This window comes from Rhipicephalus sanguineus, chromosome 4 (assembly GCF_013339695.2).
Source record: "Rhipicephalus sanguineus isolate Rsan-2018 chromosome 4, BIME_Rsan_1.4, whole genome shotgun sequence".
Lineage (NCBI taxonomy): Eukaryota > Metazoa > Arthropoda > Arachnida > Ixodida > Ixodidae > Rhipicephalus > Rhipicephalus sanguineus.
Genome location: NC_051179.1, coordinates 61132825 through 61156995, shown reverse-complemented (window position 1 = coordinate 61156995; position 24171 = coordinate 61132825). Strand labels below are relative to the sequence as shown.

The following is a 24171-nucleotide window of genomic DNA, read 5'->3' as shown; positions in this document are numbered from 1 at the left end:
GAGCCAAAAATTCTGAGCGATGTAAAGAATAAAATTATGGGGTTCTATTCGAAATTAAACCCAGGTTTTTGTGTGGCAGTCATGGGCTCTACGACCGAGCCACGCCGTTGCTTCAATCTGCCCCGCAAAACAAACAAAAAAATAAATAAAAAAATACACCGGCGTCTGTTCGGCGAAGAGTCTTGCTAACAGACGTAGTACTGTGTGGAAATAGCGTAAAACCAAACAATGGCTCACTCAATGTAAATTGCGGAACAAGAAGGTGATTTGGCTTGGCATCAAATTTTCACGAAGTCGGAATTTTCCTGATGTGTGCAATCCTCTAGGTCGGCTTGACATACTATATAGGGCTTTTACTCTGCTTACACAAATTTAACGATGCCATAATAGAAAGCTTTTTTTTTTCTTTTGGTATCGCGGCTGCAACATATTCATTAGGCTCGCAGTGGGGCTCTACAAGAGGGTCTCCTCATGCGATAAAATTTATTCTTCTTTATTCATGTTGCCACGCAAGTTCATTGCTTTATTTTGATGTTTTCGGGTTTCACCCACAAAAAATGTTAGCAAAGCTCAGCGCAGATCGCGCCGCAATGTTTGGGAAGCTTCGCGATTGTTTCAGATCATTCTTTCAAGATTACGCACAGGCCGCGAATAGTCAAGCTTATTCGAGAGCTTACGCGAGCACCAGCGATAACGCCTGAAGGTTCTATGACTGAATACATAAAAGGCGACGCGTTCCACCGTTGATCAGATTCCTCGACAACCGCCGACTGTTCTCGCCGCTATCAGTGTAGGGCGTGAATAAAGCCCCAATAAAAAGTTCCGTGTTTACTAGTCTTGCTGCAGCCTTCTTCATGGTCACAACCACGTGACAATATTCTGGAAGCGTGGGTCGATGAATCGTCATTTTATGTGGTATGGTTTGCCGTCGCGTCTAATAAACGCCTTTAATATATGCCTTTAATGATGTACCGCGTCATACTGATTTCTCTGTGAGAGCTTGGCTGTTTGGCTATATTCTGATCGCAACATTGTGTTTATGGCTGTTTGAGTTGGGTATACAAACCAAGGGATCGTACTGGGTTTAGCCGCCGCGATCGGACTGCTGAAGTGCTCTCACACATACTTGAAAGTAAGGACATATTGACTCAGGGATGCTGAATAGTTTTGTTCTGTTATACGCATGCTCAGGGAGTACTGATACAGGACTTAATCGCAGTTATGTTTCAGCGCCTCTTCTCTCTCATAAATCGTCGTGTAAAGCGGAGACTATTTCTTTCTGTAGTCATTGCATTGTTATCGCGCAGATTAATAGTTATAATATGTCAAATTTCCGACCTCACTACCAATCTGGATAGGCAATGTTTCATTGTGAGTGACGAGCAGTTTACAGCTCACATGCGCTTAACACTGAGGAGTTGTTTGTAGGCCCACTTACCGGGTTTAGAATCTTGATTACTGTCACCGTCTTCGGGTTTTTCGGTATCTGTAATTTTTTTTTTACAGAAAGTTAGAACAAAATATGTTACTAAAAAGCTTCATAATCTATACGAATTTGAGCGTGAGGTGCCTAGTCTATATGCAGACGATATTGCTAATGCCAACTATGCACTCGATGCATGATGCAATAAGCTACAAAAGAGCCCGTCTGCGATCGTGCAGTAATCGTCCTTTGCATTTCGAGGAGCGTGCACGTCGAGCCTTACTCAATGAATACCGCAATCCAAAAAAACAAAAAAAAAAGAAAGATTTCTACCAGACTTTACAGCAGAGCTGTTATGGTGGATGTTTGTCGTGTGTCGTAGAGAGAAAATTATAATCATGAACCGGCACGCACTCAATCGTGTCCCCACGATACAAAGGTCAACGTCATAACCACTAGGCTATCCAGGCCCGCTAGCAGGGCATAGAATAACGCTGTATACTATAGTATAGGAAGGGGGTGGGAAAGGAAATTGAGGATGAGGGGGACAGATGTGAGAGTAAGGAGCAGGAAAAGGAGGAGGGAAGAACGAGTACGGAGTGAGAGAGAGAGAAAGAGAAACAGAAATAGAAAGAAAAGGAAGAAAGAGGGAAAAATATAGGAAGACCGAGAAAGAAATAGAGAGAGGAAGAGATAGAAAGGAAGAGAAAAAAAAAGATAGAAAAAAGAGAGGGCAAGCATAGTCTTGTGTAGTATATTATAGCAAAGGACGGTAAAAAGAGAGATGTGAAAGGGTAAAAGCCTAGCTAAGCCAGGACTAGCTATGTGCCCACAAGCTCTGCAAGCCTTCCGCGACCTAGTGCAAGTTGCGCTAAATATTTTACTTACGAGCTGCGCTAAATATTTTACTTACTTACGATCCTGCAACGCAGTTTGTGTCAATTGTGACCCATTTAACTCAGGAAGAGTGTGCGCTTATTAGTCGCTCAATCACTCAATTGGATATACAGCGCGCCAAATGAATTACCAATGTCGAAAACATCAGGACCTGACGACCTTTCTGGTGAGGTTTATAAAATCCTTAAGTCTTTACTCTACTTGAAATGTACCAGTGAGCTCGAGGTTGAAGTAGACTCAGCAGCAGCAGCTCGTAGTAGTGCAGCAACTTCAGTGTGTGATCTAATTTCAGGCGACTTAATTTAGTGTTCTCTTGAATTAATCTGTCTTTACAGAATTAATCAGAACCCATGATCACTCCACTATTTCAATAAGGAGCCCCGCCAAGGTGGTCTAGTGGTTATGGCATCCCACAGCTGACTCGAAGGTAGCGGGATCGAATCCCTGCCACGGCGGCTGCATTTTCGATGGAGGCGAAAATGTTTGAGGCCCGTGTACTTTGATTTAGGTGCACGTTAAGGAAGCCCAGGTGGTCGCAATTTCGGGAGCCCTCCACTGCGGCGTCCCTCATAATCATATCGTGCTTGTGGGCGTTAAACCTGAGATATTATTATTATTATTATTATTATTATTATTATTATTATTATTATTATTATTATTATTATTATTATTATTATTATTATTATTATTAATATTATTATTATTATTATTATTATTATTATTATTCCAATAAGTGCCATTAAACTACGGAATTCCTTGTTTTTCTCTAATGAAGTTAGTTGCTGATGATTGCAGGTTGGTCGAAAAATGAAGTGACCTTGCGATGGGCTCCTGGTAGGTTGTGATCAAGTTCATGAACGGTTATTCAATTACTAAATCTTATAATTTGAGCCCTGTCAAAAACTCTTTGATTTGAAGAACAGCCAGTGCCTTTATTAGACGTCTCGGTGCTCGTACCACAGACTGCGCGGGTTTGTTTTAGAATAAGGGAACACAACAATACGTACTAGCTTTAAAGGCCAACTCCGGCGATTTTTTGGCCATATCAAAGTAATGGTGCTTTTATATTCCTGAGACGCTCCTGTCACGGGTCCGATAGCAGAAGCACTCGGCAAATTGGAGAATAATTTTAAATAAGCAAAAAAGCGCAACACCGAAACCGAAACCCAACCGAGCATACCGTCTTCGCGTGACGTATAAGTGGTTACAAAACCGGAAATCATGCAAGGCATGCCGGTCCCGTCAGCGCGTAGTATGAAGGCTGCGAAAGCGGCGAAGCGCAGACGCTCATTTGAAAGGTGACTCCGTCGGAAATCTTGTGTGTGACTGACCGTGTCACGTGCACAAGCTGAGCTGTCGGAAAATGACAGCTGCGATTCCGACGCATTTGGAGGCCAACTGTAATGGCCATTCCTCTTCGATGAAGTGGAACACACCTGTTTAGCTCTTTGCTTGCCTGGTTGCACATTCCACCGCCAAATGGCACCACCTGTCCAGGGAGCTCAAGTTTGTGGGGCCGTGATCGGGTAAGATGCTATCGCTGAGAAGTTTCGCGGACTAACTAAAGCATCTTAATATTGCTAGGGCAAGAGTGCATAAGTTTGGCAATAGCGGCGTTCAACATCGCGTTGGTACGGCCGAAGGAATTTAATATAAGCCTCCTTTCGCACCATTAGGTTACGTTGTTTCGCACGATGCGAAGCTCACCGTATACCGATATAGGCCCGGTCACGGTGCACCCTGTATATGCTACGGGAAGTGTTTCCGTGGTGTTCACGCATGTGCATTCCTTAGCCGGTACGGTATTACCGTACTTTCCGTGCGGTAAACCGGTGCGAGTGTTTCGTGACTGCCAACGGGGAATCGTGTGCAGCCCACAACGCGACACCACTTGCCACCCATCGCACGCATTACCACAAGGAACTGAAACTCGCACGCCCAGCCAACGAAGCGCTCGCCAAACACTCGCGATTGTTGCCTTGCGGATAGCAGACGCTCTAGGGGTCCCTCGGTTCCGTCACTTCCGCTTAACAAAAATGACGTCACGCACCCAATGTTGCCAGTAATGTTGGGAAGCGAGGTGAGGAGAGTCGGGGCAATCAATAAAATTCATTTGCAATGAATCTGCGTATGTCTCCAGCTTGTAATTTGGCATATATAACGGGAACGTGGAAAGGAACGTACCCAGCGAATTTTATTGAGATCCATGGACCTCGAAAAATCGCCGGAGTTGGCCTTTAAGGCGAGAGCCTTAAGTGCCTCATCAAACGCGAAAAGTGACCGTCGTCGTTGGCGGCATCAACACGAGTGATGCAAAAATCATCACATTTTGATGACGTCAACATGATGTCACATGTCAACAAAATAATGATGTCAACATATGACATCATGGCTTGGTCATGCGTGAGCCGATGCCGGATGCACACGAAGTGCAGAAAGCTTTCACTGCCTCGGATCCCGGAGTCACTGCAAAACCACGCTAGGTGCTGAAAGCTATTTGTGGAGGGGGAATCAATACAATCTACAGAGAATGAAAAAAAAAAAAAAAAAACGATGACGTCTTTCGCCTTCAAGCCATGTTACGCGAATTCAAGTCATCTTAGGCCTCGTGCGTAGATGCCCATTTCCACTGCTGGTGGGCTTTACTAAACATAATACTACTGCAAAGTGGTGAATACAACCCTGAGGAATCATTTATTACGCAGACTACGCAAATAGCGTAAATAAACAGTGCATTGAATATGAGAGGAAGTGCAAGTCATATAGGGAAATAAGGAAGCTGCGTGTCAAAAATAAATTAATAAATGAACGACGCGAACCGCGTTTGGCTTGGAATTAGGGGTGTGCGAATATTAGAGTTTCGAATTCCATTCGAATAATACCTAATCGAATAATTTGATTCGACTTTCGAATATCTAGTATTCGAGGTTTCGAATAATTCAACAGGGCGAATATCTAAAATTCGACAAACACCAGTGGTGCAGCTTGGTTAGGGTTGGGTGGCTAAAGCCAACGCTAACGTCGTTACAGTAGGCATTTCGTTCAAACTTTTACGAACATCCTGGTACCAAAGCGAACGCATGTTTATTTGTCTAATCTAATTATACGAGCAAAAATATTCTATGTGCCGGAAATATTCACTTGTTCCATGGTTTATATTCGGAAGTTTTACGGAATATTTGCTACGTTTATTTGCAAATGTGCAGCCTGTGATGCGGGACATTATTTTAATGTGATAGGCTGTAGCGTTAAAGAGCCCGTTTCATGGAAATTGCAATGTTCGGGGTTGCAATGTGTGTGGGATATAAATAAAAGTATTAGAGTATGCAGATGACCTAATATTTTTTGCACAAGCTATTCTAGTATCAATATAGTACGCCCATATTTGGGGAATTATGTACTTTTTATGATGCAGGAAATAAACTTTGCTCAAATTTAGGAACTGCGGTTTGGCTCGTAGAAAATTGAACCAATGGATTTCGAGGGTGTTGAATATATCAGGAGCATGTTACTAGTAAGAACTAACATCCAGCCTAAAGTGTTATGCCCATAGTTTTGTTCCTCATGGCATATGAATAACTGGTAGAGCTAAAGCGTGAAATATACTTATACAAGCAAAAATATTCTACGTGCCGGAAATAATCACTTGTTCCATGGTTTATATTCGGAAGTATTACCGAATATTTGCTACCTTTCTGTGCAAATATTCAGCTACTGATGCGGGACATTATTTTAATGCGTGGAAATTGCGGTATAGTTGGCGTTGTCCATTAGCCGAAAATTCTGAGCGATGTAAAGAATAAAAAAAATGGGGTTCGAGTCGAAATTGACCCCAGGCTTTTGTGTGGCAGTCATGTGCTCTACGACCGAGTCACGCCAGTGCTTACATCAGCTCCTGAAAAAAAAAAAAAAGGCTACACAGGCTTCTGTTCGGCGAAGAGTCTTGCTAACAGACGTAGTACTGCGTGGAAGTAGCGTAAAATCGAACAAAGGCTCACTCCATGTGAATTGCGGAACAAGGAGGTGACTTGGCTTAACATCAAATTTTCGCAAAGTCGGAAATTTCCTGATGTGTACAATCCTCTATGTTGGCTTCACATCTTGCACTATATAGGGCTTTCACTCTGCTTACACAAATTAAACGAAGCCATAATAGAAAGTTTCTTTTTTTGTATCGCGGCTATAAAATATATATTAGGTTCACAGTGGGGCTCTACAAGAGGATCTCTTCGTGCGATAAGGTTTATTCTTCTTCTTTGTTCATATTGCCACACGAGTTGATTGCATTATTTTGATGTATTCGGTTTTCACGCACAAAAAATGTTGGCAACGCTCGGCGCAGATCGCGCCGCAATGTTTGGGAAGCATCGTGACTGTTTCAGATCATTCTTTTAAGATTACGCACAAGCTGCGAATAGTCAAGAGAGAGAGAGAGAGAAATGTAAAGCGGAAAGGCAGGGAGGTTAACCAGAAATCATATCTGGTTTGCTACCCTGCACTGGGGACGGGGTAAGGGGAGACAGAAAAGTAAGAAATAGAGGGATGGGATAGGGAGGGAGGGAGGGAAGCACAAACACACACACACACACAGGAGCGTCACAATCGTTCAACGAGGCGGGTCGCTCGCAGAAACTTCGTCAGCGCCTTCGTTGCTTTCTGGCGTGAAGCTCGATCTTTCCGACATTCCAATATTGACTGCTCAGAAAGCGGCTGGTCGTCGAGGCGAGCAAACACTGCTGAGAGGGACTGTCTCTCAGAGCTGTACTGAGGGCACTGACATAAAATGTGTTCACTGGTTTCGTCATTGCCGCAATGGTCACATGCAGCGCTGTCTGTCATTCCGATGCGGCACGCAAACGCGTTCGTAAAAGACACCCCAAGACACATGCGGCAGAGAAGGGTCGTCTCGGATCGGGGCAGGCCAGATGGAATACTGAGTCGTAGGCATGGATCCAGGCGGTGAAGACGGGTGTGGAGAAAACCGGGCGTGTTCCACGTAGACCTTGCGACATCATGCGCAAGCGTATTAATATTTGCTGCTGCGTCGCTTCTCGATAGTGGGATAGGTTCCATCACGCCATTTTCGTGAGCATTCTTAGCTGCATCGTCGGCATGCTCGTTACCGATGATGCCGCAGTGGCCTGGCAACTACTGAAAAGTTATAGCATGTCCTTCGTCTATTAGTTGATGGTACAGTTGCCTTATTTCCAGCACCAATTGGTCTCGAGCCCCACGACGTAGAGCAGTTCGAAGACATTGCAGAGCTGGTTTCGAGTCAGTAAAAATGCCCCATTTTTGTGGTGCTTCTCGATCAATCCTTCGGAGTGCGCTGCAGAGTGCCGCGAGCTCCACGGCTGTCGATGTTGTCTTGTGTGACGTTCGAAACTTTATGTTTTCGGCTCTTGCTGGGAAGATCACAGCTCCTGCAGATCCTCCAACAGTTGTCGAGTCATCCGTGTAAAGTTTAACATGATCTTTGTAATCTTCGTGCAGCATGAGTAGAGTCATCTGCTTCAAAGCTGGCGATGAGAGCTCCGCCTTCTTGCGAATCCCCGGCACTGTCAGGCGTAGTTTTGGTCGGTCCAAGCACCAAGGGGGTGTTAGAATCCGTTCCGGAGGCGTGTAGACTGTAGGAAGGCACTCTCGGTAAGTCAATATTCTCTTACAGAAGGAGGCACTCGGTCGATCTTCTGTAAGCGAAGCAAGATGGTGGGCAGGGGCGCGAGCAAGGTGCCTAATGTGAGCTCTAAGCACCTCCAATGTAATGTGCACCGTGGCCGGATGACCTTTAGCAATTGCGATGGTTGCGGCTGTTGATGTGCAGCGTGGTAATAATCCAAGACAAACTCTGAGTGCCTGGCCCTGGGCGTTTTCGATCGTGGGTATGCTGCTTTTGCAAGCGTTCGTCAGAACCGGCAAGCTATACCGCAGGTACCCCAGAAACAGCGTTTTGTATAGCTGCAACATCGCGTGCACTGATGTGCCCCACGTTTTTCCTCCGATGAACTTGAAAAGTTGTGCGATGGCCGTTAGGCGCTTCTTTAGAGTGGCCACATGGGGACTCCAGCAGAGATTTCGATCGATCGTGACCCCTAAAAACCTGTGCGTCCTGGCGTAGCAGACATTGCGTCCATCGATGGCGATGTGATATGACGTCATTGCCTTCCGCGTGAACGCAACCAGCGCCGATTTCTCAGGAGAAATCTCGAGGCCTTGTTCTCTAAGGTACGCCGATACTGAACTCGCTGCTTTTTGGAGCCTCGCACGTACCTGAGGGCGTGTTACACCTGACGTCCAGGCACATATATCATCTGCATAGAGAGATATCTGCACGGAATCCGGTATGCGTTCCACGAGACCGATCAGAACGAGGCTGAATAGTGTGGGGCTCAATACACCACCTTGAGGAACACCACGGTGTGTGTAATGTTCAGAAGTCGGCCCATCATCAGTTTGCACAAACAGTGATCGCATATGTAGGTAGCAACAGATCCAGCGGTACACTCGCCCACCCAAACCAACCGACTCGAGGGCGTCAAGTATGGCTTCGTGAGAAACATTGTCATATGCTCCTTTGACATCTAAAAATAGGGCGACAGATAGCCGTCTACTCATTTTCTGGTGTTGTACGTAGGTCACCAGGTCAATGACATTGTCAATGGAGCTACGAAGACGAGGAAAACCGGCCATGGCGTCTGGATATACTCTGTAGCGTTCTAGGAACCACTTGAGTCTGGCAAGGATCATTTTCTCCATCAGCTTCCCTACGCAGCTAGCCAGCGCTATTTGGCGGTATGACGTAAGCTCTAGAGGTGATTTAGGTGATCTAGGTGATCTCCAAGTTTTAGAAGTGGAACCAAACGGCTTGTTTTCCATTCTCTGGGGACCGTTCCATTTCTTTAGGATTCATTGAACACGTCCAGCAAAGAGCTTCGTGCTCGATCACCGAGATTGCGTAATAGGCGGTATGATATGCCATCCGGTCCAGGCGACGACGATCGATTGCATAAAGCAAGAGCCGCATCCAGCTCTTCCATGGAAAAAGGCAGGTCCATGTGCGGGTCAAGGGAATGTGGCGTGTCATCAGCAGTAAGGGCTCCTGTGCAAGTTGACGGGCCTGCAATCTTCCTACAAAAATCTTCCGCTACTTCGATATCCCTTCTACGTTGGAAAAGGGCCAAGGCTTTAAGCGGAAAACGTTGTTAGGGAAAAATGCGTAGGCCTCGCACGGTTCGCCATATTTGAGAAAGCGGTTTGCGAGGATCTAGAGACTCGCAAAACTTCGCCCACCATTGAAACTCCAGTTTGTCCATACGACGCTGGATCTTCTTTTGCATGCGCCTAGCTATCCGCAGATCTTGAATGGATTTTGTGCGTCGATATTTGCGCTCCGCACACCGACGAATCGCACGGAGTCGCTCTAACTCCACATCCGTTTATGAGGGCCTTGTAGAACATGTCAGCGTGCGCATCGCACTCTGCGCTGCTTCTTTAATCGCTTGCTCAATGCCAGAGGATAAGCCTTTTTCACAAGCGTGTTCAATGTTAGTTGTGAATGCTGACAGATCGATCCTCCGGACGGTTTTCGGCGGGTGGCCACTAGCAAAGCCTTTGATGGTGAGATAACTGGGGATGTGGTCGCTACCATGTGTCTCGATGTCTAAAAACCACTTAACGCTTGTGGCGAAGCGACGTGACACAAACGTCAAGTCCAAGCAGCTGCTGTACGTTGATCCTCGTAGTAATGTAGGAGTCCCATATTTAAGTAGAGACTGTTCATGAGCCGACACAAATGATGCCAGTCTCCGGCCCGTGGCATTGAGTTTTGAACTTCCCCAGATTGGGTGGTGGGCGTTGAAGTCCCCTGTAATTATCCACGGATCCGGGATGTTCGTAAGTATGTCATCCAGTATTTTTCGATCTAAACGGGCTGAGGGAGATAAGTAGGCACCTACTAATGTGAAGGTGAGGGTTTTCTGCTTCACAGTCAGGCAAACATATTGGTTCTCATCATGAGGCGACACAGGTTGAATGATCTATGTAAGCTCCCGAAGAATATATACAATGACCTTGCTGCTTTCGTTGCGGGTTTGGGACGGGATTGACTCGTAGCCGGATAGCCTGATGGGGTTTGATAATTTCGGTTCACATATTACCATGATGGGGAAACGGTTGGAAAACACGTACTGACGAAAATCAGAAATCCGTGATCTAAGTCCTCTTGCGTTCCACTGGATGACTGATGCTCCTCTGACCTCTTTGCGGAACGATTGTTGATCTCCTGCCACGGCTCTACGCGAGGGAGGCGAGGACTGGGCTCAGCGCATCCAACACCTGTAGCCCGCTTCGAGCGGTTGGAGTTCCCAGGCTTCTTCGTAGGTCTGCCATTACAGCAACGAGGGATCGCAGCATCGGGATGATCTGTCGATCGACCCTTGACACATCCTCAACTGAAGTAGACTCGGTGGAAGGTGTAGGGCGGGGAGGCCTCGGAGGAGGCTCCTTCGCAGCCTGCGAATAGTCAAGCTTATTCGAGAGCTTACGCGAGCACCAGCGATAACGCCGGAAGGTTCTATGACTGATGTATAAAAGACAAGGTGTTCCACCGCTGATCAGATTTCCACGCAGTGGGTTGTGCCAGGTTGCCAAGAAACAACCAACCAACCACATTTCTCGACGACCACCGACTGTTCTCGCCGCTATCAATGTAGAGCGCGAATTGCTTGTACCTTGACTTTTCATTTTCCGGGGCACAAGTTGGCCCCAATAAAGAGTTACGTATTTCCCAGTCTTGCTGCAGTCTTCTTCACGGTCACAACAACGTGATTTTAACCACGTCAATCGTGATTTTATGTGGTATGATTTGCCGTCGCGTCTAGTAAACGCCTTTAATATATGCCTTTACTGATGCATCGAGTCATACTAATTTCTCTGAGAGCTTGGCTGTTTGGCTATATTCTTATCGAGACATTGTGTTTATGGCTATTTTAGTTGAGTACACAAACCAAGGGATCGCACTGGGTTTAGCCGCCGCGATAGGAGTGCTAGGGTGCTCTCACAGATGGTTGAAAGTAAGGACATATTGACTCAGGGATGCTGTATATTTTTGCTCTGCTATACGCATGCTCAAGGTTGTACTGATACACGACTTAATCGCAGTTATGCTTCAGTGCCTCTTCTTTCTCGTAAACCGTCGTGTAAAGCGGAGCCTATTTCTTTCTGTAATCATTGCATTGTTATCGCGAAGATTAGTGATTACATTAAATGAAATTTCCGACCTCACTTGTGAATCCGGAAAGCAAGTTCTTTGGTTGTGATTGACGAGGAGTTTACAGCTCACGTGCGCTTAGCACTGATGAGTTGTTTGTAGGCTGACTTACCGCTGTTAGAATCTTGGTCACTGCTACCGACTTCGGTTGGCTTGGATTCTGTTAATGTTTTTTTCAAAAAATTAAGACATAAATAACAAAATATGTTACTAAAATATTCATACCTATATGAATTTGAGAGTGAGATGCCTATAGTCTTTATACAGACGATATTGCAAATGCAACTATGCACTCCATATGTATGATGCAATAAGCTACACAGGAGCCCGACTGCGATCATACAATAATCGTGCTTTGCATTTTGAGTAGCACTCATGTCAAGCCTTACTCAATGAATACCGCAGTGCCAAGAACATATTTCTACCAGACTTTACAGCAGAACTGTTATGGTCGAGATTTGCCGTGTTTCGTAGATAAAAAATTATCATGAACCGGCACGCGCTCAATCGCGTCCCCATGATCCAAAGGTGAACGTCGTAACCACTAACCTGTCCAGACCCGTTAGCAGAGCATAGCGTAGCCCTGTATACTATAGTATAGGAGTGGGGTGGGAAAGGAATTTGAGGATGAGGGGGACAGATGTGAGAGTGAGGAGCAGGGAAAGGAGGAGGGGAGAACGAGTACAGAGAGCAAAGTTTTAATCGGGAAGCCCTTCGTCACTATTTTAAAAGTCATACTGTGTCAATTACAAAATACCCTGACAGCCATAAATTTCGTCATATAGACCACTACAGACTGATTACATTGTTTATCGTTGACCACAATATTATTGCGACAGTACAATCAAAGAGATTGCATTATGCAGTGTGTATATTTTTTGGTACGAACCAGTCTTGCGGTCTGAGAAGTCGCTCAATCCAAAGGAGCATTCGTATTGCCCTTACAGGACCGGAATCATTTTCTCACTCGCATGAACAACTGGCTATGCTACAAATATAGGTTTAGCGAAGGCTTTTGTTGGTTCCGTTATTATTCTGTTTTGTCTTCTTGAACACGCTAACGTTGGCTCCACTATATTTAAAGGTGTGAAACTGTACTAGAAATCTCGTGCGATTCGTTTGATTGTTAATTGTCGCGCACCTACCTGTGCCAGTGTTGCTTCAATCTATCGTGAAACAAGTTTGTCGGTTGTTGCCACTGTTTCTTTTTTTTTACTTAGAACCAAAGTTTTTTAACGTGATTCGCTCTAGCAAAGTTCATTGTTTAAATGGTAACGATAATGGCCTAAAAGTGCAGATGACCTAGCGTTCTTTCGTATAGAAAATTCTGGCATTAAAATAATAATGAGCATATTTGAAGAATTTGAAACCATTTCTTTGTGCACGAATGAACTATGCTAAAAGATTGATAATCTGGTTTGTCCCATGGAACACTAAACGAATCAAGTTCAAGGGTACTGGATGTTCCTGTGTACCACCAAAATACATTGGCGTTCCACGGAATGCATATGAGTCAAGCGCACATTACTGGAAAGAAGTGTACTCAGCCTGAAGCGTTATGCCTAGTGTTGTGTTCGTCATAATGTCACAACGTCTGGTAGCGCTGAAGCGTACAATCTATTGATGGAAAGAAAATATCCTATGTGCTGCAAACAGTCGATTATTTCAGGGTTTATATTCCCAATATTTGCGGAATAGCGGCCCTTATTTGCAGCAAATATTTGGCCACTGAGGTGTGACAATGTTTAACGCGACAGCGTTAAAAAGACCGTTTCGTATAAATTGTACGTAGATTCTCGTATTGACTTCCGGATACGTATTTGTTAAATTGCTACTTGGTAGAATGATGAAATACGGAGTATTGTCACTTCACAACAGTATTTACAGAAGAGGCTCTAAGAGAGTTTAGAACCGCCAGTGTCACGCGCACACAAGTGTCTTCCCTAGCGGCACGGTTGACGTCTACACAGAGAAGCGAAGCGAGCCAGACGAATGGGAAAGCGATGCTAACCGGGCCCATGACAATCTTGAAAGCGAAGATGAAGCGTCCTTCAAGTATTTTAACGTCATAAGTGATCTCAAACCTTACCTTAATGAAAACGAGCAGATAATGAAGCCAAGGAAGGGATAGAGGACGTTAACTGTACTGTTTTAACCCTATCGTAGTAGCTATTATATGAATGTGAAGAAAGTAATGTGGACGAAAAGACAACTTGCCACCGGCAGGGACCGAACCTGCAACCTTCGGATTACGCACCCGCGGCTCTTACCAATTCAGCTACGGCTGTGGTCGTCCCCCCGTCCACTTATCGGGTATTTTGGTATGAGCATACAAGCCTGGGAGTGTTAGCGCCGCTTGTAGCCATGGCGGCGAGTGTGGAGCGCACAATACATTTAAAACAGTACAATTAAGGTCCCCTATACCTTCCTTGGCTTCATTATCTGCGTAATTTCAGTAAGGTTGTACCAAACAAAGAAGCGAGCCCTCAATATTTGCTTCCTTCATTCATTCATAGTGAGGGTCTCGTTCCGGCAGACTTTTTTTGATGCCTTCAGGTAGTATGCGAGGGCTTAGTGGATGGAACAAGAAATAGAATTAATTCGCCATTGGCCAATTACCGATGTCGAAAACGTCAGGGCCTGAATGAATTTCAAGTGCCCCTTATAAAACCTTAAAGTCGTAACTGTGCTCAGTAGTCCTCGAGATTTTTGCTTAGAGTTTTAACCTGGAAACCCCTCGTCAATTCTTTACATCAAGCCGCACTCTGGTAATTTCTGTTGAAAATTGGAGGAGGCTTGAGCTTCGATTTCAAGAGTAGAACGCGACAGCGTAGTCGGACCGTGTTCGTGTCGCGTTCATAATTGCTAGCCTGCTTTCGCTTCTCGGCGGACACCTGAGCCGTGCTGCAAGGAAAGCCAAAGTGCGGACGCCCTCCGGCCCCTATTGGCCGCGAGATCGAGCGGAGTCGCCGCCTGCGGCTATTGGCTGAAGCGCGCCTAGTTTGGATTGCTCCCTGCGTCGTCTGCTAGCCACGTCGTGTTTGCATGTGCGCGTACGTTCTCAAAGGGCGGTTTGTTCTGTTATGTTAGCGCGAGTTTAACTGCTCGTACGTATACCTAACATGGTGTACAGAAGCAAATGAGCTTGCTCGGCAGTATGCGCATTGTAATAAGATCAGTGAGTGCGACTTTCGAGAGGGCTGTGTATTGGTGTCGTACCCTTCGTTCGCCAGAATCATTTCAGTGTTGGTGCCGCTTTCTTGTTCAATCACACCCTAAAGTGCGCTTGGCATAGTCCCAAACATGAGGAACATTAAATAGCGCGTGAATGCAGCGTTTCAGCGACTCAGTGATAAACAAAAACGAGGGTCATGCACTTTCGCGTTGTTAGGTGTATAACCGCGGCACTCCAGTTCATGATGAGCTTTAGTTGTGCTTAAGATCTCCTTTTATTGTGCAGTCGTGGTCCCGCTACAGCGAAATATTTATTTCAAGTGAAGTCTGAGACTGGGGTACTCAAACTGTCCCTAAAAAAAGATAAACAGACAATGGAATGACACGGCAGTGATAAAATGGAGTTGCCGCGCGCAATTTTAACTTGGGGCGACATTTATGCAGAACAACCCGTGTGCTTAGATTTAGCTATTCTATGAAGGATCCAGATGTTCAAAATGAATCCCGACGGCGTACCTTACATTTATGTCGTATAATTTCACGCAAAACCTCATCCTTTCGTTTTACATTGTCTTGAGCGTTTGTTTGGAGTTGTTATACATTGATGGAAGGCAGCGGACATTATTGGTTTGAAAAAAAAAAAAAGACTCTTGTTCCTTAAAATAACCGGACCTTTGCTGCATCATTGTCGTTCACGTAATCAATCGATAAAAGCTCTGTGCTAAACTATTACCTGCGTATATATGCGTATTCGCGTGACCAGTGCTATTGAACTCACTGCACAGGAATATGGGCTGGTATACAACGTACAGAGAAAAACAAATAGAAAACGTCATATAGTGCGTAAGCGCAGACGGTCACCCAGGGCGAGCATCCCTTTCATCGGCAGGTTGCGCTTCTCTCACTAGTAATAATAACGTTGGATGATCTTCGTGCATCGATTCAACAATGAAGAGCGAGAGAGAGAGAGAGAGTCTTTATTAAAAAAACTGAGATTTTTGTCAGAGAAGAAATAATAGAGAAGGAAAGGCAGGGAGGTTAACCAGTATGGGACAACCGGTTTGCTACCCTACACATGGGGACAGGGTGGGGGAGATTAAAGATGGAGAGGAAAGACAGAAAGATAAAAAGATATAGCACATCACACTGCACACACAGAATCAGTCGGTCACTCTTGCGTGGTACGCGACATTTCTTTCACAGCCGCTTGTCCAAGTTCGTCTCTCTTAAAAACCTCAGCAGTGCCTTCGTCGCCTTCAGCTGTGATGTCTTCTGTTGACGGCATGCAAGAACTGTTTCAACAGACATTTGTCCACAGTCTAGGCGCGCTAGAACGGACGCCAGTGACTGTCTCTGAATATTATATGCCGAACAGTCGCACAGGACGTGGTGTAGCGTCTCCTCGCAACGACAGGCATCGCAAAGAGCGTTGTCGGCCATTACAATCCGAAAGGTATAGGACTTCGTAAATGCCACGCCTAGCCATAAGCGATACCAGCGTCAGTATACCGCTGGCATGTTACTCTGTGTAGGGATGGGGAATGGGATTGACAGACTAAAGAGGAGAGGGGAGGAAATAATAATAAAAAGAAAGAATATAAAAAATGAAATGCGCAAGTGTATATATTAGCAGTAAGCTGCAATCAACACATTTTATTCGCCGACAATCGGCTGAAACCGCTCACAACGAAGCGCCGCTGTGTGAATTTGTATACACGCCTCCGACCGCCTCTACACACTAACGCGGCGACAGTGCTGCCACCTATAGGTCGATTTCGCGGCCAATAGCCTATAGGTATTGGCCGCGAGATCGAGCGGAGTCGGCACCTAACGGCGAGGGCACGAAACCCCGTGGTGTGGATGGCTCCTTGCATCGTCTGCTAGCCACACCGTCTTCGCATGTGTGCGTACGTCATGCACGTTCTCAGATCACAGCTTATTCCATTGTGCTAGCACAGTATCAAATGCTTGTACATGTACGTATGCCTACACAATATACATAAGCATTTCGCCTTACGAGACTTGTATGCACTCTAATAAGTGAGTACACGCCCGTGTCGGTATGGCGTTAGCTCTAACCATCGTACTGTCCATTCGCCAAAATCATTTCAATGTGGGTACCACTTCCTCGTCCAAGCACGTCACATAGCGCATTTGGCGTCGTCCTAAAGGAAAAAAAAAGGTACTAAATGTCCAGGTGTGAATGCAGAATTTTAGCGACATTATCTCGGGATGTGTTGGCGATTTCGAAATCCTAGTGATACCGCAAAGCATGAACTGGCGTCTGAAGAGGATGGTTAGCGGTAAAGAATACCTGAAGCCAGGCATCTCTACAGCAGTACACGAATTCTTGCCGTAGCGTGTGGTGGCGTAGTGGTTAGCGTGCGCGCATGGCGATTAAGTGGTCGCGAGTTCGAATCCTGAGTGTTTGTTGCAAATTTTCTTAGGATTATTTCCGAATGAGATGTCTGTATATCGTTTGTACATCCAAACAAATATCTGTATAAACCTCAATATGCTGTATAAGGCAATCAAAAACGATTTTTTTCGCCCAAGAACAAACTAAGGAGTAACGGGAAGGAGCATCCGTTGCTCCCTTGAGGAGCATCAGGAAGGAGTAACAGTTGGTTCTCAAGGAGCAACTGGGGGAATGAACCGTTCATCTCCCGAAGGAGCAACTGAAAGGAGAGTAACGGTTCGTCCCCTTGCCGTTGCTCCTTTTAAGAGAGTAATGGGAGTGGCAATGCACTTGCTCCCTCAAAGGACGAACCCCTATACCCCCGTTGCTCTCTTTTGGCTTACAGTGTAGAGTGCACAAAGTTCTACTTCATCTATAATTACGCAGAAATACAGGCTGTCTTTCTTTGTAGCCGCTAGAGCAAGAAGTAAATACTTCATTGGCTCAGTCGCGCGACACTGTTTATATTGTGGTATAGGCAAAACAATTTAAGCACGTGCAGATAAAGCAAGAAAAAACATCGAGCACAGTGCAAAACAAGAATGTGACCGAAGGCCAGTACCCCCTTGATTGGCAGATTGCACTTCTCTCACACGTAGTAGGTACGTTAGGATGGTTTCGTGCATTCATGTGGCAATGGAGGGCGTATACACCACCATTACGCTGCAGTCAGCGCCCTTTATTCGCCGACAATCGACTCAAACCGATACGGTGAAGCGCCGCTGCGTACATTTGTACACGCGCCCCCAATCGCCTATCCACACAAACGCGGCGACAGTGCTGCCACCTGTAGCCTGATCTCGCGGCGAATATCCATGGATGCGGCGCGACAAAACATGGCGGGGTGATGCCGTTTAAAGCGCGCCCGTGTGCCTTTACGCCATCTCGCGAGTGATAGTCAAGACTCTGCCATGCTGAAGCACGGCCGAACTAGACCGCACGCGCGCGTGCGGTCTAGCCCGGCCGTGGCTGAAGCACCTCCGAGATGTACGCACATCTCGCCGTTATTGCGCTAGAAGACGTATGCGTGGTGGCCGAGCGGCTAACCGGATCGCGCCACGGAGCGAGGGGTCGCAAGATCGAATCCCCGGTCCCACAGGATCCGAATCTTTTTAAATATTTCGTTATTTGCATCTACCTCGAATTTTTGCTCACGGACAACGCTGATTTTTCGCTCACGAGGAACGATGCCGACACCGACATCGGAATTTCTGCCACACGAGCTCTTTAACGCTCTATCGTGTTAAAGGACTACAATTTGCAATCTTTATACTTTTTGGTGCCCACCAGAGTTGCGATCTGAGAAGTCGCTTAATATAAACAAACATTCACATTGCCTTAACAGTGCTGGATAAATTTTCCCACTTGCATGAACAAGTGATTTCTCTTCTTGAACATCATAACGTTAGATCCGCTATACTAAAATGCGTCATAATGTGGTACAGTGATTGTTGGGCTCGTTTGGTTATTAATGGTAGTGCTCGTGGCAATGCCGGACTTGATCCACTCCTTTTTTTATTGTTTACTTAGAACCACTGTGCTTTATCGTGATTCTCTTTTGCAATGTTCGGCGTTTCAGTGTGTATATGTTTGAGGCAAAAGTATTAGCGTATGCAGATGACCTAATTTTCTTTTGTAAAAACTATTTTTGTATCAATATAGTAACGCCCATATTTGGGGTATTATGTACTTTTCATGACGCAGGAAATAAACTTTGCTAAAATTTAGGGACTGCGGTTTGGCTCGTAGAAAATTAAAGCAATGGATTTCGAAGGTATTGAATTTATAAGGAGCACATTCCTAGTAACAACGTACATCCAGCCTAAGGTGTTATGCCCATAGTTTTGTTACCCATAACAATCAATCATTGGTACAGCTAAAGCATGAAGTCTACTTATACGACCAAAAATATTCTACGTGCTGGAAATTATCACTTGTTTCATGGTTTATGGTAAAGAATAAAAAAAAATGGGGCACGATTCGAAATTGAACCCAGGTTTTTGTGTGGCAGTCATGTGTTGTACAACCGAGCCACGCCAGTGCTTAAATCTGCTCCGGAAAAAAACAAAACAAAAAACTACACAGTTGTCTGTTCAGCGAAGAGTCTTGCTAACAGATCTATAGTACTGCGTCGACGTACCGTAAAATCGAACAAGAGCTAACTTCATGTGAATTGCGCAACAAGGAAGTGATTTTGGCTTGGCATCAAATTCTCGCAAAGTCCAATTTTTCCTGATGTGTACAATCCTCTATGTCGGCTTCACATCTTATACTATATAGGGCTCTTACACTGCTTACACAAAATTCAACGAAGCCATAATAGAAAGTTTCTTTTTCTTTTGTATCGCGGCTACAACGTATTGATTAGGTTCGCAGTGGGGCTCTACAAGAGGGTCTCTTCATGCGATAAAGTTTATTCTTCCTCTTTATACATGTTGCCACGCGAGTTCATTGCTTTATTCTGATGTATTCGGGCTTCACCCACAAAAAATGTTAGCAATGCTCGGCGCAGGACGCGCCGCAACGTTTGGGAAGCTTCGCGATTGTTTCAGATCGTTCTTTTAAGATTACGCACAGGCCGCGAATAGTCAAGCTTATTCGAGAGCTTACGCGAGCACCAGCGGTAACGCCGGAAGGTTCAATGACTGAATACATAAAAGGCGAAGCGTTCCACCGCTGATCAGATTCCTCGACGACCGCTGACTGTTCTCGCCGCTATCAGTGTAGAGCGTGAATAAAGCCCCAATAAAGAGTTCCCTGTTTACTAGTCTTGCTGCAGCCTTCTTCATGGTCACAGCCACGTGACAATATTCTGGAAGCGTGGGTCGATGAATCGTCATTTTATGTGGTATGATTTGCCGTCGCGCCTAATAAACGCCTTTAATATATGCCTTTAATGATGTACCGCGTCATACTAATTTCTCTGAGAGAGCTTGGCTGTTTCGCTATATTCTGATCGCAACATTGTGTATATGGCTATTTGAGTTGGGTATACAAACCAAGGGATCGTACTGGGTTTAGTCGCCGCGATAGGACTGCTGAAGTGCTCTCACAGATACTTGAAAGTAAGGACATATTGACTCAGGGATGCTGAATAGTTTTGTTCTGCTATACGCATGCTCAATGTTGTACTGATACAGGACTTAATCGCATGTTTCAGCGCCTCTTCTCTCTCATAAATCGTCGTGTAAAGCGGAGACTGTTTCTTTCTGTAGTCATTGCATTGTTATCGCGCAGATTAATAGTTATATTATGTCAAATTTCCGACCTCACTACCAATCTGGATAGGCAATGTTTCATTGTGAGTGACGAGGAGTTTACAGCTCACATGCGCTTAACACTGAGGAGTTGTTTGTAGGCCCACTTACCGGGTTTAGAATCTTGATTACTGTCACCGTCTTCGGGTTTTTCGGTATCTGTAATTTTTTTTTACAGAAAATTAGAACAAAATATGTTACTAAAAAGCTTCATAATCTATACGAATTTGAGCGTGAGGTGCCTAGTCTATATGCAGACGATATTGCTAATGCCAACTATGCACTCGATGCATGATGCAATAAGCTACAAAAGAGCCCGTCTGCGATCGTGCAGTAATCGTCCTTTGCATTTCGAGGAGCGTGCACGTCGAGCCTTACTCAATGAATACCGCAATCCAAAAAAACAAAAAAAAAGAAAGATTTCTACCAGACTTTACAGCAGAGCTGTTATGGTGGATGTTTGTCGTGTGTCGTAGAGAGAAAATTATAATCATGAACCGGCACGCACTCAATCGTGTCCCCACGATACAAAGGTCAACGTCATAACCACTAGGCTATCCAGGCCCGCTAGCAGGGCATAGAATAACGCTGTATACTATAGTATAGGAAGGGGGTGGGAAAGGAAATTGAGGATGAGGGGGACAGATGTGAGAGTAAGGAGCAGGAAAAGGAGGAGGGAAGAACGAGTACGGAGTGAGAGAGAGAGAAAGAGAAACAGAAATAGAAAGAAAAGGAAGAAAGAGGGAAAAATATAGGAAGACCGAGAAAGAAATAGAGAGAGGAAGAGATAGAAAGGAAGAGAAAAAAAAAAGATAGAAAAAAGAGAGGGCAAGCATAGTCTTGTGTAGTATATTATAGCAAAGGACGGTAAAAAGAGAGATGTGAAAGGGTAAAAGCCTAGCCAAGCCAGGACCAGCTATGTGCCCACAAGCTCTGCAAGCCTTCCGCGACCTAGTGCAAGCTGCGCTAAATATTTTACTTACGAGCTGCGCTAAATATTTTACTTACTTACGATCCTGCAACGCAGTTTGTGTCAATTGTGACCCATTTAACTCAGGAAGAGTGTGCGCTTATTAGTCGCTCAATCACTCATTTGGATATACAGCGCGCCAAATGAATTACCAATGTCGAAAACACCAGGACCTGAAGACCTTTCTGGTGAGGTTTATAAAATCCTTAAGTCTTTACTCTACTTGAAATGTACCAGTGAGCTCGAGGTTGAAGTAGACTCAGCAGCAGCAGCTCGTAGTAGTGCAGCAACTTCAGTGTGTGATCTATTTTCAGGCGACTTAATTTAGTATTCTTTGAATTAATCTGTCTTTACAGAATTAAGCGGAACCCATGATCACTCCACTATTTCAATAAGGGGCCCGCCAAGGTGGTCTAGTGGTTATGGCACCCGACAGCTGACTCGAAGGTAGCGGGATCGAATCCCTGCCGCGGCGGCTGCATTTTCGATGGAGGCGAAAATGTTTGAGGCCCGTGTACTTTGATTTAGGTGCACGTTAAGGAAGCCCAGGTGGTCGAAATTTCGGGAGCCCTCCACTACGGCGTCCCTCATAATCATATCGTGCTTGTGGATGTTAAACCCGAGATATTATTATTATTATTATTATTATTATTATTATTATTATTATTATTATTATTATTATTATTATTATTATTATTATTATTCCAATAAGTGCCAATAAACTACGGAATTCCTTGGTTTTCTCTAATGAAGTTAGTTGCTGATGATTGCAGGTTGGTCGAAGAAATGAAGTGACCTTGCGATGGCTCCTGGTAGGTTGTGATCAAGTTCATGAACGGTTATTGAATTACTAAATCTTATAATTTGAGCCATGTCAGAAACTGTTTGATTTGAAGAGCAGCCAGTGACTTTATTAGACATCTCGGTCCTCGTACTAGAGATTGCGTGGGTTTGTTTTAGAATAAGGGAACACAACACTACGTACTAGGTTTAAGGCGAGAGCCTTAGGTGCCTCATCAAACGCGAAAAGTGACCGTCGTCGTTGGCGGCATCAACACGAGTGATGCAAAAATCATCACATTTTGATGACGTCAACATGATGTCACATGTCAACAAAATAATGATGTCAACATATGACATCGTGGCTTGGTCATGCGTGAGCCGATGCCGAATGCACACGAAGTGTAGAAAGCTTTCACTGCCTCCGATCACGGAGTCAATGCAAAACCACGCTAGGTGCTGAAAGCTATTTGTGGAGGGGGAATCAATACAATCTACAGAGAATGAAAAAAAAGGCGATGACGTCTTTCGCCTTCAAGTCATGTTACGCGAATTCAAGTCATTTCAGTCCTCGTGCGTAGATGCCCATTTCCACTGCTAGTGGGCTTTACTAAACAATACACATTCGTTGATATAATACGTATGCTTCGCAGCATAATACTACTGCAAAGTCGTGAATACAACTCTGAGGAATCATTTATTACGCAGACTACGCGAATAGCGTAAATAAACAGTGCATTGAATATGAGAGGAAGTGCAAGCCATGTAGGGAAATAAGGAAGCTGCGTGTCAAAAATAAATTAATAAATGAACGACGCAAACCGCGTTTGGCTTGGAATTAGGGGTGTGCGAATATTAGAGTTTCGAATTCCATTCGAATAATACCTAATCGAATAATTTGATTCGACTTTCGAATATCTAGTATTCGAAGTTTCGAATAATTCAACAGCACGAATATCTAAAACGCGACAACCACCAATGGTGCAGCTTGGTTAGGGTTGGGTGGCTATAGCCAACGCTAACGTCGTTACAGTAGGCCTTTCGTTCAAACTTTTACGAACATCCTGGTCCCAAAGCGAACGCATGTTTATTTTAAAGGACATTATGTCATTTCCGCATGTAAAGAAAAAAGCAAATGAGATAACTGTCAAGCTTTTCACAACTGCCCTTCCGAAACGAAGGCACGGACTTCTTGCGTAGTTCGGTAGCGCATGCCGCAAGCGCTGTAAAACGTCCCGACTTTGGCCCTCGAAACCCTCGGTAACTAGCTTTCCTTGTGAAAATGTGTTCACGTGGTAGTCGCCACTGCCACACAGCACCACTCGTTCGGAAAGTCCCATCGTTCCGGCGCACAGTTACAACGTTAAAGCGCTGCTGTGAACGAGAGCACGAAGATGTTTGGGGCCGGAACGCTCATGAGGATGAAGCACAGCATTACCGTTGTCAGATGAGCCGTATAGGGGAAGAAACTAGCTACTGTAGCCACCTCTGTTAGCCGTTAGGAGGTTAGGAGTGCCGCTGCTGACTAGAATGGCGGCTCCTTTATCAACATGCCTGCGCCCCCATAAAAGCTCACAAGAGCGTATGAAAGCTGCCGCCACGCCGTAGCGTTTCTGATTTTTCAATTGTCTTGGTGTAACTAGTGGTATACGTTTCGTGTAAATAAGATAGATAAATAAGGGTAGCCCAGTGAGCGCATGTTTTCAACTGCAGGAAACATCGTAACAACACTGTGCGTGAGCGTGAAGCCGAGTCACGTGGAACAGCTTGTGCTTCTGCATGGCAATTGGTTGTCTTTCGGTAGCAGTCACTCAACGCGGTATGTGCTCGAGGACGTGAGTAGATATCATTTATTTGTTATATATCTCAATTTTCAACGAAATCTTTTGTACTGGAAATTCGATAGGATATTCCCTATTTCTGGCACCTCTTCGGCACTATTCG

The 24171-nt window shown here is 45.0% G+C and overlaps 1 protein-coding gene across 15 annotated transcripts in view; it reads right to left on the bottom strand.

Annotated features, from left to right (window-relative positions):
• The window catches only part of LOC119390073 (clumping factor A), a 136648-nt gene that overhangs the window by 82572 nt on the left and 29905 nt on the right, over positions 1–24171 (bottom strand). For 7 of the 15 annotated variants that reach the window (XM_037657611.2, XM_037657610.2, XM_049414633.1 and 4 more), the window contains 3 exons: positions 20589–20636; positions 11701–11748; positions 1439–1486 (listed from right to left, as the gene is read on the bottom strand). In XM_037657611.2, coding sequence (XP_037513539.1) covers positions 1439–1486; positions 11701–11748; positions 20589–20636 — 144 coding nt within the window. The remainder of the gene's footprint in view (positions 1–1438; positions 1487–11700; positions 11749–20588; positions 20637–24171) is intronic. The other 8 variants (XM_049414637.1, XM_049414636.1, XM_037657607.2 and 5 more) reach the window with 3 other exon arrangements.